A 17,272-nucleotide genomic window follows, 5' to 3' on the forward strand; every position below is an offset into this window, starting at 1 on the left:
ATAGATCACATGAACGAAAATAGAGGAGAAAACAAAAACAATGATACAGTCATTTCAATGAACGCAGAAAAAAAGTCTGACAAAACTCAAGTCACATTCACCATAAAAACTCTTCGCAAACTAGGAATAAAAGGGAAACTCCTGAAGCTGATAAAGTCTCTTTGCAAAAACCTATAGAAAACAACATTCTTCAGAGTGAAATGCTAAAAGCTTTCTCCCTGAGGTCGTGGATGAGAAAAGAATGTTCACCACCACCACCAATTCTGTTCAACCCTGTACTGGAGCTACTAGCCAGCACAATAAAGCAAAAAAACTAAGTAAAATGTATAAGGGCTGGAAACAAGGAAGAAAGGATTATTCCTAGATGATAGGTTTATGTAATAGAAAATTCAGAATAATAATCTTCATATAAAAATTAAGGTAATTTACCAAGGTTAACAAAATCAACGTAGGGAAATTAATTTCACTTCAATACCCCAGTAACAAATGAGTAGAAAAATGAACTCTGAGAAAAATACATCATTTAAAATAGCATGAAACAAACCAAGTACTTAGGAATCTATCTCACAAGAAGGTGTCAAATCTTTATACATAAAACTCTAAAGTAGTACCAAGATAAATTAAAGATGATCTAAATAGAGGATGGAATTAGGAAACTTAAAATTTTGTCAAGGTGTCAAATTTTTCCCAATTAATGCAATCTTTATAAAGATCTCAATGATTGTTTGCTTGTGTGCCAAGTGTGATGTAACATGTGCATTTGTGTGTTGGATGCTAAAAATGAAGATAGGTACCAGACACCCTCATAGACCCTGTCAGATCTGCCCTTCCAACAGTCAAGTGGATTAACTCACATATTTTTCTCTGAGTAACACACAATTTTAGTGGTAAAATGTTAAAATGTTTCACAATTAAAAAAAAATAATTTAAGACACAGATAAAGAAGGCCAAAGCAATGTACCAAAAATAATACTCATAATGGTTAGTATTTTAAAGTGATCACTCCACACCACCCACTGGTTTAAATTCTTTATATGCACTAATTTATCTAATTCTTCCAGAAATGTGATGAAGTAGGAATTATTATGCCCATACAGATGAGGACTCTTGAGTCACAGAAGTTAAATAATTAGCCACCAAATCACTTACTCCTAGTAGAAGAGTCAGAACTGGGATTGAGTTCAGAGTTGGCTCAAGAGTCCACTCACTGCCTGCACAGTAGACATTTCAGAAGATGTAAGAAGGAACATTTAACACATTTGATCCATTGAATATTCCTGCTTAGAAGACTGAAGACTTCATTCAAAGGTACTCTATCATATTACCTCTAACACTCAAGAACTCAGTAGACTTTCACTCCATTTACCCTGGAATATCTTGTAGAGCTGGTCTTCCACAGAACACCCAAGGTTGAAGAACTCTGGTAAATCAAAGCTTTCTATCTCAAAATCATACAGTTTGTTAGACATTTTCATAGACTTTCCCAGGCTTTCTGATTTGGGAGCTCCCTAAATCCTAAGAAGGGAATCCTTGATTCAAACCTTTCAACTAATGAAAAACTTCAAGGTATCCCCTTCCTTCATTCAGCTATTCAGGTTTACCAACACATCCCAAGAATATCTTTTACAGAATTTCAAAACAAAAAAACAAAACCAGAAATGACTGTGACCACATCCAGGAAGGTGGGTACAGCCCCATCTGCCAGTTCCTCCCTCAACTGGGCACCCCACTAGTTATCTTTGGGTCAATGGAATTGTTAGCTTCCTCATTTCCTAGGTTTCCACAAATGAAGTCCTCTGACTTTTCTCCTCATGGAAACAGAAACAAGGTTCATAAAATCCTGTAGACTCTTTTGTGATGTACCCTCCATGATGCCTTCCTTCACAGGGGCATGATTTTCACCCTAAGTCTGTGAACTCCCTCCTCACAACTGACCTCCCATCCTCACCTGGCTTGTTCTGCCTTCACTCTCTGTCCCTTTCAACATGTCATGCTTAGATTAGACATACGATCCATCAATCTTTCATTCCTCGTGTCCTCACCATCATTCAAACTGCACTTAACCTGCCTTCCCATCTTCACCGCTTAGTATTTCTCAACATGACTTCATAGTCAAAGAAGTTCTTCTTCCCAGGAATGTGCCTTCTAAGCCTTATTCTGGAACATTTGCAGGGATGAGTCCCCTGTCCTAAATCTGCCTCAGTCTGATTTTCTCCTCTGTGGAGATTTCCCTAACCACTCAAGGACATGTATTGGAGCTATCACTCCACACTGACGGGAAATGTAATGCATCACTCTTCTGACCCATCCTGCCCACTGCCTGGGATAATATAAATGCCACATGGTAAGTTAATGTTCTAGCCTGATGTATGCATGTATCTGAAATTTGTCTACAATTAGAGAAGGTAATTAGACAATGTAGAGAAGAGAAAAGACCATTCACTCCAATACAAAACCACTAGGGTCCTCCCCGTCAGTAACAGGGCAGCCTTGCTCTGAGAAGATTTGTGTAAGCCTATTTATTTGCTAGTTGCCAAAAGTTGGGTAGAAGTTTTCCTGGTCCCAAAGCACTGAACTACAATGGAATTCCAAGAGAGTTACACATGCTGTCTTACTTGAATGGCCAGCTGGAACTTTAAGGTCACTGTACTAATGAATGGCCAGAGAATGAATGGGAGTTGAGCCTCACGTGTCTTCCTGTGCTGCAGCTGGACAGAACAGTGCCCTGTTCATGATTGAAAATACATCTCAGACATGGCCACCACAGCTGGGCTGGGCACAGCCGTCCCTCACAAGCACTGCAGAGTCGAGGGCTTATTTGAATCACTCTGCCCTCTTCTCATCAGACACATTTGCTTTCCCATTATCAGCTGCACAACAGGCACATTTGTCTACAACAGACGTTCAAGCATGGAGACAGTGTTACCAAAGGATGTGGCCTTCCTTCCTCAGTCTGGCCCCCACTCCACATCCTCTTATCTTCTTGGCTGCCTGTACATCCCTCATTCAATTTTTTTCCATTGACTTTTTCCATCCATTTAAGGCCCCACATGACCTGCTTCATCTCCAAGCACTGCCACTCCCGTCCCCAATGGCACAGACATACCACCTCCCCTACATCTCCCTGTATCTAGTCCTGTCTTGAGCTTTGAGCCTTTGCACAAAGGCTCCCACCTACCGCAGCCCCCATTCATTTATTCTGTGCCTAGCTAGCTCTTCCCATTTTCAGAGATGCTGATAAGTTGCTTCTTCAGAACCTCCCTTTGTCTCTCTTACATCCTTCCCGGGATGTAAGACTTCCCCTGGCATCCTGTCTAACCTTTATCTAATATCAGTGCTATTCTAACTGTTCTGAAGTGCTCTTCTCCCTCATTGGAAAACAGATCCCAAGAAAAAGGGAAGGGGGAGGAACAAGGGAATTAAGAGGTACAAACTACTATATATAATAAGCCACAAGGATGCACCATACAGCACAGGAAATATACGCAATATTTGATAACTTTTATGGAGTATAATCCATAAAAATTTTGAATCACTATGCTGTACACTTGAAACTAATATACTATTGTAAATCAACTACACTACAATAAAAAAAAAAGAGTAAAAAAAAATAAAGCTAAAAAAATAACAAAAAAGAAAACAGACCCCTGGAGGGTAACGACATTATAGTGCAAAGTGAGGAGGGCAGTTTCAGACCCGAGCTCCACGGCTTAACGCACTGTGGGATCACACTTAATCATTCTGTGCTTCAGTTTCCTCCTCCGTAAACCGAGGACACTAACAATCCTTACCCTGCAGGGCTGCTGGAGTCATTTAGTCCGACTGCTTTAAGGAACTCCTTAAAGAAGTCGCTGTGTGTAAAGGGCTTAGCACGGTGTCTGGCTGGTACAAGACGTTAGTCACTGTTTCTGTTATCATTGTTATTGGGGATGCATTTCTTGTTCTCAAACCAAGTCAGTGTCTGAAACTCCAACCCTGAGAACTGAATGAGCGAATGAATGACTATAATGTCCTCCTCATCATTCATTTCACTGTTTCCTACTGTCACTTATGCTCTTGCTAAACAATTTTGAGAGTACACTCAGGAATCTGTTTTCAGTGTACATGACACCTAGAGAAATAAAGCAGACAGACGTTGATACATGGGATCAAAAATCCAACTGCTCTTTAATTTTACTTAATACACTGTTCATGGGAATAATACGAAAACAAATGTATGTATGTGTATACGTGACTGGGACATTGCACTGTACACCAGAAATTGACACATTGTAATTAACTATACTTCAATTTAAAAAAAAAAAGACATTGTTCGTGGGAATAAGGATGTATAAATTCAGTAAAAACTCACTCACCAAATTTGTTAAAAGATGTTTTATAACTGTTTGCTATGCCAATTAATAAACACACTCAAGGACAATTTCACGTAATAAAAGGACTGATAAAGAAGACTGGTAACCACGGAAAGTTCCATATTAACTATTTATATTTCCTGATGTTCATCATCACTTACTGATTTATCTTAATCATCACTGCATCTTGATAGACAAAATTTCACTTGGCTTTTAGCACTAATTTGAACCTCTTCTTTATCTATGTAATTTCTAAATGTTCTAGATGTTCTTTATTCAAAGAAACTCAAATGGCTAATAAAATAAGAAAAATTAATTAATCTTCAGAAAGAACAATATGGCTGACAATTCTGGATTTAAAGGGGGAACACAACACGCTTACAATTCAAAAGGAAAAAAAAAATCTGTTCTGTTCATTGGTATCAAATAAAGACCAAGTAATGCAGAGTTCACAATGTGTAAGACACAACAAACCAACAAAGACACGAATCACAGAAAGATTCTTCTCAATTGAGACTTTATTATGCCCTAAGGCTGGGGGATGGTAAGCTATGGATCTGAGTCAAATCTAGCCTGCCACTTGTTTCTGTAAATAAAGTTTTATTGGAACACATACCACATCCATTCATTTCCAGGTCAACTATGACTGCATTTACACTTAAACGAGAGAGCTGAGCAGTTGTGACAGAAACTACATAGTCCACAAAGCTGAAAACATTTACTCTTGGGCCCTTTATGGGGAAAGTCTGTTGACCCCTATCCCAAGGTATCCACGCACGTGATGAATTAACTTCATGTCTTTGCCTCTGCGATGCTACGAGTTATGTACCATTCTTTGGAAAATAGAGAAAAAAATTCGCTCAAGGCATTTACTGTATCCTGTGGTTCAGATGAAAAAGGTTCCTTAAGAGCATATTTGCTTCCATTTTTCTGTTTAGAATAATCTATTTTTTTAATCTACAGTTTATCACTTAAACCTTTTATCATTATCACTTGAGAATGAAGAGAGGCACTAATACTACTTATGCTGGGACAACTGGTGTAAATTGGGCTATATGGTCACCCCAGTTCTGGGTCCCTGCCCATCCTGAAGTTGACAAGCCCAAAGAACCAACCACCCAAGGTTAACAGGATTTGCCCCAAACTGTTGCTTTTGTTTTTGTTTGCTTTTTCATCTTCTGATCCCACCCTCCCCCATGCACCCCACCCCTGCTTGTCCCTGTGGATGGCCACTCCACTTCAAACACCAAAACACAGATGTAGAACTTACTTTTTAATTCTTTCTCCAAAAGAAGCTATTTCCTCCAAGATGTTTTGAACAGTCGAAACAATATCCTGTACCATGTAGATTCTTTCAATTAAGCCCTTTTTCTCAGATTCCTAAGAAACATAAAAGCAAGATTTAACTTAGTTACTTCATTTTTTTATTGTCCTGTTATAGAAATTATTCTGCCATGTTAAAATAACATGGTAATTATCAATAGAATGATTCCAGGAGATAAACTTACATTTTTCTCAATTTAAAATACTTTACTAATTTCCCCAAATCCCTACTCATTCAGATGTGACCACCTGTAGGATGCAAGCATCAGTCACTACCTTCCTATCATGAGCTGATGAATGGGAGCCCCAGGGAACCAAGCAAGAACTTCTTTTCCCTGTGGAGCTGCGGCTTCTGCCCGAGGACGCTGCAATCCCTTCCATTGGTTGCCCCTGTCTCTTCTCTATCTTCACAACGTTAGCTCACTTCCCTTCTCCTATGAGTCCTTCAGAAAGGATTCCAGCTGGCAAACAATAACACCAAATGGTATGTTGCATAGTTTGACCTCTTAGTCAAACTCAACTGCATATTTAAACATGTATTAAGTCCACTGTGGGTCTGATGAACATTTCAATTATCCTTTGGTGAGCCCTTCAGAAATACAGTAACTGCTGGAGACAGGCTACAAAGTCCCCAGTTAGTACGCTATTGGGGGCGGCATCCTACCCAGTTGTCCCCGAGAAGGATGCTCAACAATTGATTGTTTCTTCTTTTGTGGAAACGTAAGCAAATATAAGTCCCTTTTTCTCCATCTTTAATTGTTAATATGAAACGGACTTCACCTTTCTAAGAACAGTATCCTTACTTTGCTTATAGAAAACTTTAAATGGGTTTTACCATGTTAGGTAGCTAGTGCTTATAAAAATCATTTAGAAATTACTCAAATAGTGGAGGAAAGGTGATTCCCTATAGAGCAGCATTTTTACACAATCTCTTATATTCTGACACCAGATTCGAGCGCCATTATGAACTCTCTTGTAACCAGGATTTTGTTAGTGTCTTCTCCGCTCATACCTAGCTGGGTCACTGCAGCTGCTACATTAAATGTATAATACCTAAAACTTCCAATAAATAATAATATATAAATATTATAAATAATATAAATTTATAAATAATAAATAAATAAATATAATCAAACTTTTTTTTCTAAAAGTTTGGTTGGGTTAGAATTGTACTAAATTATTGAGCAAAATCTTCTAAATTTAAGAGACTATTTCTTCTTTGTAGCAAAAGGAAAAAAAAAACAAACCTCATTCTCATCTTGTATATTCTCTGTTCCATCATGGATGGGTGAAGGAAAACACGCCACCTGCTAGAGACCGCAGTGACCAGTAAAAGCACAGATTTCCCTTCCTGCATCTAACCTTGTTTGTGCAGCTACTTGGCTTAAATAGTCCAAAGAGAGGGGCAGAGTTTAGAATGCACCATTGCTGCTCGCTTTTTAGGAAGGCTGCTGGGATGGTTTGACTGCCTTCGTATCTTCTGGGCTGTACTCTAACCAACCATTCTGTCCAGAAGCAGAAGTCACACTCGATGCTTCCTCTGGCAAAGTAAAACTTGCAAGACATTTTTACTTTCTCACTCTCATTTTAAATTTCTGATTTCTCTTACTCTCTTACTCACTCTAATTCTTCAAGCAGTTTGCATTACAAATTGGATACGCTGGCAGCGTGGCTTAATTCATGCTCAGCAATCCAGCAACATCTATTAATGGGCACAATGGTGAAAACCCATCTCTGTCTGTCACAGAATTATTCATGTTTATAAACGAGGGTTTGAAAGCACCAGGGAATGTGACCCAAAGAGCACAAGTGGCTTCCTCTTTTCAGCAGCATAGAGTTTAGGTCAAAACAATTTCTTGGAAAATGACTCAAATTTCCATGTGGCTCAATTTCATAAAAATCTCCAATTTCAGTTTTTTCCCCCTATAAACTGATTTATTTTTATTTTTACTTTTTTTTTTTTTGCCTATGAGACACCCAAATACTGAGGTTCTGATTGTGATGAAGAGCCTGAGTTAGTATACCAAAATAATAAATGATTCTCACAATGTTCTTTTACTTTTTAGTGAATTTGATGTTTTAGTTTGAGTATCCAATATTCTAAGGCTAGGCTACGGAATTCCAAAGTATCTAGGACAACACATACAACAATTTATTGACCACATCTTTACATTTTTCAGAGTGAAAATAATCAAGAGTTATATAATTTTTGAAGTATTTATCAACGAGCAACTTGGATTTATTATACTGGTGGATCTATATAATTATTTCATTTTTACTTATTTTCATAATAACATGGGTTTCAAAACAAAAATACACTTTAGATGTACTGAAACAAAATTAATTTGTTTATATTATCTGAATTTTTTAAAACGATACATGAAGAATGACTATTCATGCTACATATTCATATATTTAGTTTCCTAGTTATATCTGTTTATAGTCCCATGTCAGGATTACTTTTTAAAAAAATGTACTTTTTAATGTCATCTTTTGATTTATATTTCACAAACTCGTTCTTAATTATCTTCAGAGTTGCATTTAATGGTCATTAAATTGATACCTTTAATTGACTCTACTGTAGATCATAATTTTAATTACAAAAGTTCTCTTTAGGCACTAAGGTACCTTAAAAACACAACAAAAATGTGATCCATGGAGAACACTCTCTATTCTACTTTTTAAATATTAAAATTTGTAGATATTTCACCCGAAATATTTTTAAAGGTGCTATATTGTGTATCCATTCATATGAAATTTCTGTCAACCATGCTTTTCAAGACAAAACTTCAAATAAGTCATGTCTACGATTCTTTTGAATGTTTTACAAAATTTATGCTGAAAAATAAATGGCTTCTCAAATTTCCTTCCATTCCTGGGTAGAATATATATTTATCCTATTCAAAATCAACAGTTTTTTAATCCCACAAATTGAGATAATCCCAAGTGTAACTTCAGAACTTAAACACTGAATCACACACAGCATTTGTCCTCCTAGCTTGCTTTGTGCTGAACATCCCGTGCTTTTGTAAAGAAAAAACTTTCAGGATCTTTTTTGCCAGCCCTTTTTAAATTCACTTCCATTCACTAAAAGCTTCCAAAGGTGCAGTTACTTAGCATTTTCAGTCATCAAAGATTTTGATTTAAAAAATTTCCAACTGATACAATCAAAATGCAACAAACACTGGAGAGATTTCTTTTTCCACAAGAGTTCAATAGCTTTGGGGGATGTTTATCATCTGTGCTTATATATTTCCTTAACATGCAAGGCTTCCAATTTATAGAGGGAAATGTGATGGCACTGGTGTGATTAAACCCGTGAGCTTATGCGATGCGTCTATGTCCACATTTGACTATGTTCACATGTACAGGGGCAGAGCATTCCAGCCCAGGACTATTAACTCCAGAGCAAGTGTCCTCTCCACGGCAGGAAGCCCTTAAGTGTCTAGTGGACGATCCCCAAGGCAGGCATTCAGCTCACACTTGCCCTTTTTGTCATTTGCTTCTTTGGTGTCTGTGGGTCTCTGTTCTCTCTCAACTTACTATATAACACACGACTTTAGACACCTTGTTCAGTTACGTATTTCTACCTACTGTTCCTTTCCAGTGTTATTTTCCCCAATTTTCATGAGAATGTATGTTAAATTAGGCCTTTTCAAAATATTTGGGGAAATTATTTCTTTCCGTTCTTATTTACTTTTTAACTTTTCTTGCTAAACATTTTAGTAAACTTTATTTATGGATAATTTACATAAGATAATACAGTAATTTACATTATAAAAAAGTATATGCAATTTATGTAGGAGCTGGAGTCACTAGGGTTTGCAACAACAGATGAAAAGTTAAGAGAAAAAAAAACAAAACTCTAAGATGTGCCAACTCCGCAGGCCTGCATATTTTATTAATAACAGGCCATCGAGTCAGAGGGAACTGAGTTTAACACTGGTCCCGTCATCCACTAGCTTTGTTACCATGTCAAGTTCCTAACCGTTCCTGAGTCACAGTTCTGCTCTCTGGGAAGGGGAGACCCTAGTCCCTATCCTGATTGGAGTGTCCGGAGAATTAAATATTCTGTCGTATGTAAAGCACTTGGTACGCTCCAGGTGCTTCATAAACATTTAAGTCCTTTGCCCTCAAGCACGCAATGAGACAAAAGAAATGAATAACCTTCTTGTCTAGTTTAAAGAAAACACTGGGATGCGTTCAAGTTTCAAAAGCAATGATCTTCCAGGACAAGTCTGCTCATGCTGCCCTGTGTTGCACGAAAGATCAGCTGGCAGTCCTCTCTGCATCATGCTGGCTTTATTTACACGTTTCAGATTGAACCAGGGAATGTGGTGATAACACAGTTTAGCAAACACAGTATTACATCTGCTGCTGCTACCAAATTGCCCAGGAAGAGCAACCGACTCATTCAGAAAGACGAACGGTTATCATCTGTGCTTACATTTTTCCTTAACATGCAAGGCTTCCAATTGATATAGAGGGAAATGTGTAATGGAAACAGGGATGGCCACTGGTGTGATTACACCAGTGAACAAGATAACTGTGGCTGAACATGTATTTTGAGATCCCTACATTTGAGGAAGAATGGATTTTACTTCTCATTACAAACTTGAAAAAACACAGAGGCCTGGGTAAAATTCACATGATTTGGGGTCTCCTTTATGAGCGAGCACGCATCACCATTTAACAGAAGAGATGACAGCATGGAATTTTTCAGATCCAGAATTCAAATTTCAAAAGGTTCCTTTGTTTTGTTATATACACTACAGAGAATGAGTGTAAGGAGAATGATGTGATTGTAATAATAACTGTAAGAAAAATAAAGATAAACTCCAATGCTATCATCTAAAAATGCATATTATTAAATAGTATGCATATTATTATATAAAATGCATATTATTATAAACAGTGAAGGCAAGATCACCATTTTTCCACTGCCTATTTGTGTATAAAATGTCCAAAAAAACTGAGTCTTCTGGCTAATTTTAGAGGCAGTTGAATGAAGAATAAACAATGTGCCTGTGTTGTAATATAGTTTTTCTGTAAGAATTAAAAACAATAAATAAATGAAAGAATAAATCGTGCAGTGACCCTTTCCTTCTTCAATGCCTTGTTGGCTTCCCCACGTCTCCAAAGAGCATAGCTCTGTAGGTATAAGAAACTATCTCTGAGTCTCTGGGAGAGAATTAACACCATCAAGGTGAATTTACAACTAAGACCTCATTATAGAATCAGTATGTTACTTTAAATCTTCCCCACATGTTCTGATTTAGGGAAAAAATCTCATCCCTAAGCAAAACCAAGATAGTCCTGAAAATTGACCACGTCAGGAAATCATCTTTTGACATACTTAAAAATTGAGTAGCATTTGCCACAGGATGCACAGGATTCCCAAAAGGAATCTATGCAAAAGTTCTCTCTCCAGATCGTCCCAGTACTATCAAACATCCAGAGCAAAGACGTACAAAGGAGACTTTAGACTTTAAATGGAAATGCGTTTGGTCTGTTTCATCCCTTTGAATATTAAAAGCCTGCAATTTGAAAACTTGAAGAATTATCAACATCAGAAATAGGCTGAGTGGCATTTAGCATGAAGGAAAAAAAACCTCTCAGCATCTGTCATAACAAAGAACAAGAAGTAATATTTCTGATACACAAGATTAAAAATTGTTCGTTGGGAATCTGGCTTAATGCACTGGGAACTGTCTTTAGGGCTCCTTCCCATGAGATATGTCCTGTGTGCATGGACACACAGACATTCTCACACACACACACACAGACACTCACACACTCACTCACTCCATGGTGCATGCTATTAAAATGGGGGGAAAAGTCTGTACCCTTTCAGGAGAATACGTCCTTCGCAAGTAGTATTTTTGCTTCAGGAAATGAATATAAAACAGACTGGATTTTGAATCAGTATCATTTCTAGGTAGCTGTAAGCTGCTCTAACTATCTGTTCATTACAGAAAGCCCTTCCACGCTGATTGGAATTTACCAACATGTTTCTTTGACCTGCAACAAGAATCATCTGGTATCAAATGAGAGGGCTGAAAAGGTAAAAAGAATGAACACAACATCATGGGGAAGACGTTCATATAACACAACGGAAAAATTGAGAGAAGTTTGGAAAAAAGATTATTTGGAATTTAGACCCTGGGAAGACAGATTTCCTTAAAAGTTTCTTTGAGCCAAATGGCAGATGCCACGTCACCACAAGGCAAATGGGCTAGTGGTTTTCTGTGACTGTAACCACCATAGGTAAACACACAATGTTGCAGTTGCCAATTTAGCCATGCGTGTCCTTTAGCTTTCTTTGAGGTGGGGGAGTAAGGAGGGTGGAAGATAAAATATTTATCACCTAAGACTCAGCTCAAACATCACCTTTGGTGATTTATCACCTGACTAGCCAGGCTCTGCACCTCTAATGCCCAACACAGTGTACAAACTTTGATGGAAGTAGCAATCCCACTGGGCTCTGATTGTGTGCTTTGAGCGTCATGTTTACAGTTGTCATCTTTGTACCCACAGGGGCTCTGATACAGAGAAAACGCTTCATAAACACTGTCAACAATAATGTGGAAAAATGGACCAATAAATTAATATATCTTCTCCATAACAATGTAACATGGTCCAAAATAAACAGGATTTCAATCAGAGGAGCTGAATTTGAATCTTGCTACTATCCTGGTTGGGAAATCCCAGATATGTGATTAGATCTCTCTTAACCTGAGTTTATTCATTTGCAGATGGGGAAAATAATATCAAGTTTAATGGTTTATTTTAAGTAGTGAATGAGCTAAAGCATATAAAACAGCCTGCAAACTGTAAACCCTCTACAAATACGAGTAACTTCATAAATCTAATCGTTTAAATAACTTACTCAAAATGGTCTCATTCTAAACATAACTTTTGTGCCATTTATTACCTACTTTAAATTACTATTTTCCCCTTGAGGAAAAAGTCGTGTCCCCACCTTTTTGTCAATTATTTTGTAAATTATCTATCAATTACCTTGCAAACTCATTGGATATTTGGGATCTAGAGCAAACCACACTGAAACAGAGAGGATTTTAGTAGGAAAGACACAATAGCCACTATCCTCAGAAAAATAATGACTTGTGGATAACAGAGATACCACATCCAATGTATTTGATATCAGTAGAATGTAGAAAATTTAGGCAATGGCAAGATATATATCCAGGTATAGCATACTCTATAAAATCAGAGCCTGAGACAATACACATTAGCTAATAAAAGGACAGATAATTCATCTAACTTATAGGCTGGTGTATCATATTTCACAGTATTTGTGGGTAACATACCAAGTATGATCTTTACAGTAGAAATTACAAAGAAAATTCCTAAGTACTAGGGATATATTAGTGAGCTTGCTAGCAGCAGGATGAATAATGCTTCAAAATGTCGGATTAATAACATTTCTGGGCTACTTCTGAAGGTAATGGAGCCAAGCATTTTTTAAGAATGGAAGTTAGAATTTCTGAAAGGAAAATCTGAGCAAGACGATGTGTCAGAGAAAAGACTGCAGGAAATGGGGAAGCCAATCCTTTTTCATTCAAAACATGTATAAACTGAAAATTAAGAATTGGCTGGGCTCCATTTTAATAATAAAATCTTGGAAGTTAAGACGGTAGAGTCGAAATGTTAACAATTGCATCGCTTCATCACTAACAGTAATATTAATTCAAATTAAAAGGAGTTAAGGCAGAACGACCATTTACTTTATTCTCCTGAAAATTATCCATGAGCAGGTCCTCTAAAATATGCCCTGTGTGTAGACTGTACATGCATTTAAAATATGTGTGCATGTGTGTGTGTTCAACTACTGTTAACCTTTCAAAGATATTATCTGATTTTTCATTTTCTTAAAAATAACCATACTTTATCATCTTAAAGGACCATAGCTTAGTTAAATTTAAAACCAACCAACCAAAAAAAAAAAAAAAAAAAAAAATCACTGACCAAACTAATTAGCTGTGTTTTCGACAATCTTAAGAAGGCACAAAAGAATCACAGGCAAAACTACTCTCATTATTAAATTGTTAAGGAGACTCCTCCAAGAATGACAGTGTTCTCTGGATGAGATGCCATAGATCTTCTTCTCTTTCTAGAAAAAGGAAGCACAGAGGACGAGGCAAGATGGCCCTAAACGACTCATCCAAAGGACTTCGCAGGTTCCTTTATAACAAGAATTCCTACACACATCTGCCACGTCCTTCTCGCTCTAAGAAGAAGAATCAGCTTGGTTAGTGAGGAGCGGCTTAATCAATCTGCATGATGAAAATCATTTTTAAAAGATTTGATGGCTTAAAACAGACTTAGGTGGGAGGGGGTAATTCTGGGACTTTGAGATTTACCAATGTTCACCACTATATATAAAAATAGATTTAAAAAAAAGTTTCTTTGGTATAGCACAGGGAACTATGCTCAATAGCTTGTAATAACCTGTAATGGAAAAAAAATAAAAACGAATATATGTATGTATGTGCATGACGGGGACATTGTGCTGTACACCAGAGATAGACACATCGTAATTGACTGTACTTCCAAAAAAAAAAAACAAACTTAAATTTGAATGATAACATCCTAATTTGTGAAAAGAAAATATAGACGTAATAGTCGTCTGCATCTTTTCATTATAAAATGCTCCACAATCAATCAACAAAAATGTAGTAGTTTCCTATTTTCTTAAAGGAAAAATCCATACCTGTTTTTCACCCATAATTGACATGAAAGGATGATTTTCTCCCCCTAAACACCGTCAGGCAATTGTGAACTTATTGATAATCTTGAAAGAACAGATCACGCAGGTCCTATTTCTGACAGCTGAGTTAAAACCAACCAACCCACAGCGCAGGCATCACAGTGCACTTGCTTTACGACAGCAGCAGGCAGGTGTTTTTTTGTTTTGTTTTTCTTGGATTACATGCCCTTATGACTCTTTCTTCCTGATGTTAACAGTAAATGCCAAAATATTCTATCTAAGTGATTGCTGGGCTGGAAGCCAGAAAGAAACTCTAATGCAAGTATTTATACCTTCTGCAATGAAAACAAGATATCATTGCTTTATGTGACCTTTCCTAAATATGGGATACAACATTTTACACAATAGCTTCTTGGTTCATGCTTCAATTACTGACCTTTACTGTGTAGAAAATTAATGCAATTTTCATTGTAATCCATCTGTACAAATAAGGTCCACATAGAAGAATTCCACATATGGAATCTAATACAAATAGGAAATGTCAGCTGATTGCTGTTGGCTGAACTTCACCATTATCTGCTTGTTCTGGGGTCCCCAGCAAATTATAACCGTAACAAGGCATTTCATGCGTGGACCGTCAGGTATAAGAAAGAATTCCTCTCTTCAAAGTTCAGTTTGTTCATTTAATTTCCTAAAAGCCAAAACACCAGTTTCCTGGAAGGTTCTACATTATAACAAAGTCCACAAAAGAAAGGAAGGCAAAATTGTGGCGTCTCACTTGGTCTCTAAAAAAAATAAAAAATAAAAAATTTTTAAAAGTTTAAAAAAATAAAAATACAGGTCATTTACCATGGACTTTTAACAATGAGAAGAAGCAAGAGGCTCCAGTGATGTCATTTTGCAACAATCCCTGTTCCTGACAATAAAAGTATGACAGAGCCCAGACGGTGTCCTGGTCTGTGCCTCGCAGACAGGCAGAATGTGGGAGCGCGTCCATCTCCCCAGGGAGCTGTGCCAAGGGGCCCCCGGCACGCTTTCATCTGCCAGTTGTCCGCGGTGCTATTTGGTGGGAAGGGGCGCTGGCAATTAAGGAGTGTCACTTTCAAGATGGATAGTTTGGGTAGGAAGGAGTCCCTCTCCTCCTCTGGTTTGGAAGGAAGCGGCTGTGTGTTTATCATCTGTAAACAGTTCATCTCTCCCTGGGTGCGTTACAGATCCCAGAAGCACGGTCTGTCATGTCTAACACACTACAGAAGCCGGAAGGGTGCTGCGGGGAAGCCCTTTGATTCGGCACGCCGTGGAGGGGAGTGGCCGGTGCCTGTGTCGGGTCGCGGAGGCTGCCATGGGCAGATGGGAAATGATGAAGCGTAATACAGATGTGGACGTGCGCGAGCTCCAGGAGTTGCAAAGTTGAAAATCCCTCTACTTTACAGACCTCTTAAGAGAGGTGAGAGGGAAGAGATGTGGGCAGGGACCACAAAGTCTGCCAGTCTCCCCTAGCAGTAGAAGGACTGGGTTCAGCAGAAGTGGCATAAGTAGAAGTCAACATTTCATTTCAGACTTGGTCCTCTAGAAGGTTTGGTAGAAATATCAAACTGAGGGAGCAAAACCAATATGGCCATGCTGTGGTGATTAAGGTGTTACAAACACTAAAATCAAAGGATCTCAAGAATGGACCTGCCCCAGAGGAAACACGGCGAGCCCCGGAGTTAGCACCCTCCATGCGGGATGGGCTGACACAACTGTTGTGTACAGGGCTGTGTCTGGATGAAGACAGCAGCTCCCAAGCTCATCCACGTGGATGTTGTGGTTCCCACTCAGTTATCCTCACCCAGAAAGGCTCGATGCGAAGCTACCGCCACGCTCCCAGGTCCCCAGGCAGCCGTTGAGGACGGCAAGATCCTGAAAACCAGTGATCCAAACTTACATGGCCTGGATTTGCTGCCTCCCACTTGACTGAGCTCCATTTTTTCATTCGTTGCCTTCCTGTTGGATTTCTTCTTTATCAATGGGACAAAACCCCATGGTCACAATTATCTCTAAAGGGCAGAAGAGGTCCTCTTCCACAGGTGATTCATTCACACAGAGTTGGCCAAACAGAAAGCAGTCTTCCTCACTTCCAAACGTTGGTTAATAAAAGTGACAATTACGCCTAGCGTAGGTTTAAAATCATTTCCTTAATATTTGCGTTTCCTTTGGTGAAACATCCCATGGTGCACGTGAGCTTAGCTGTGATGATTTTGAATGTTCAAGGAGTTCTGTCACTCAGAAGCCCCTCACATCCATCCAGCAAGAACAAAGCTACATCGTGTGACCTTTATTCTAAAACAAGGGTCGATCCTCCTTTTAAAAAAAATACTATACTTTATTTTCTAATTTTGCTATTAATGATCATTTCAGCACAACAAATTAGACTTAATTTGTAATCTGCCCAACTTGCTTCAAATGGGCAAAATCATCTGGCTCGCTCAATTAATCTTAAAGCTGTCTATCTCATGGAGTTAATGTCTTTGAATTCATTTCTGCTTCCTGGGCATTTTATACTGGATATGTAAGTCTTTTATTAATATTATTTTTCAGATATTTAACTCTTTAAGTTTCCCCCTTTTGCCCTTTTCCTCTCTCGCCAGCCTCCGCCACAGTAGCACCCTGTCCCACAGGTTCTAAGGGACGGGAAAGCCGTGAAGCTGGTAGCATCTTACTTGGCATTTTCACTTTTTTTTTTTTTTTTTCCATTTTATTCCAGAAGGTTTGTCTGAAAAGCGTAATGACAACAAAAGCAGCAGATTTGAGAGATTCTCCCAGGGGGAGAAAGAGGACAGATGTACACAGACAGAGAGTTGAAAACGTTGCCAGCAACATCTGG

The 17,272-nt window shown here is 38.2% G+C and overlaps 1 protein-coding gene across 4 annotated transcripts in view; it reads right to left on the bottom strand.

Annotated features, from left to right (window-relative positions):
• Positions 1-17,272, bottom strand: part of MCTP2 (multiple C2 and transmembrane domain containing 2) — a 195,426-nt gene that overhangs the window by 15,579 nt on the left and 162,575 nt on the right. For all 4 annotated transcript variants that reach the window (XM_074354330.1, XM_074354328.1, XM_074354329.1 and 1 more), the window contains one exon: positions 5,623-5,732. In XM_074354330.1, coding sequence (XP_074210431.1) covers positions 5,623-5,732 — 110 coding nt within the window. The remainder of the gene's footprint in view (positions 1-5,622; positions 5,733-17,272) is intronic.

This window comes from Camelus bactrianus, chromosome 27 (genome assembly GCF_048773025.1).
Source record: "Camelus bactrianus isolate YW-2024 breed Bactrian camel chromosome 27, ASM4877302v1, whole genome shotgun sequence".
In the NCBI taxonomy this organism is placed as follows: Eukaryota; Metazoa; Chordata; class Mammalia; order Artiodactyla; family Camelidae; genus Camelus; species Camelus bactrianus.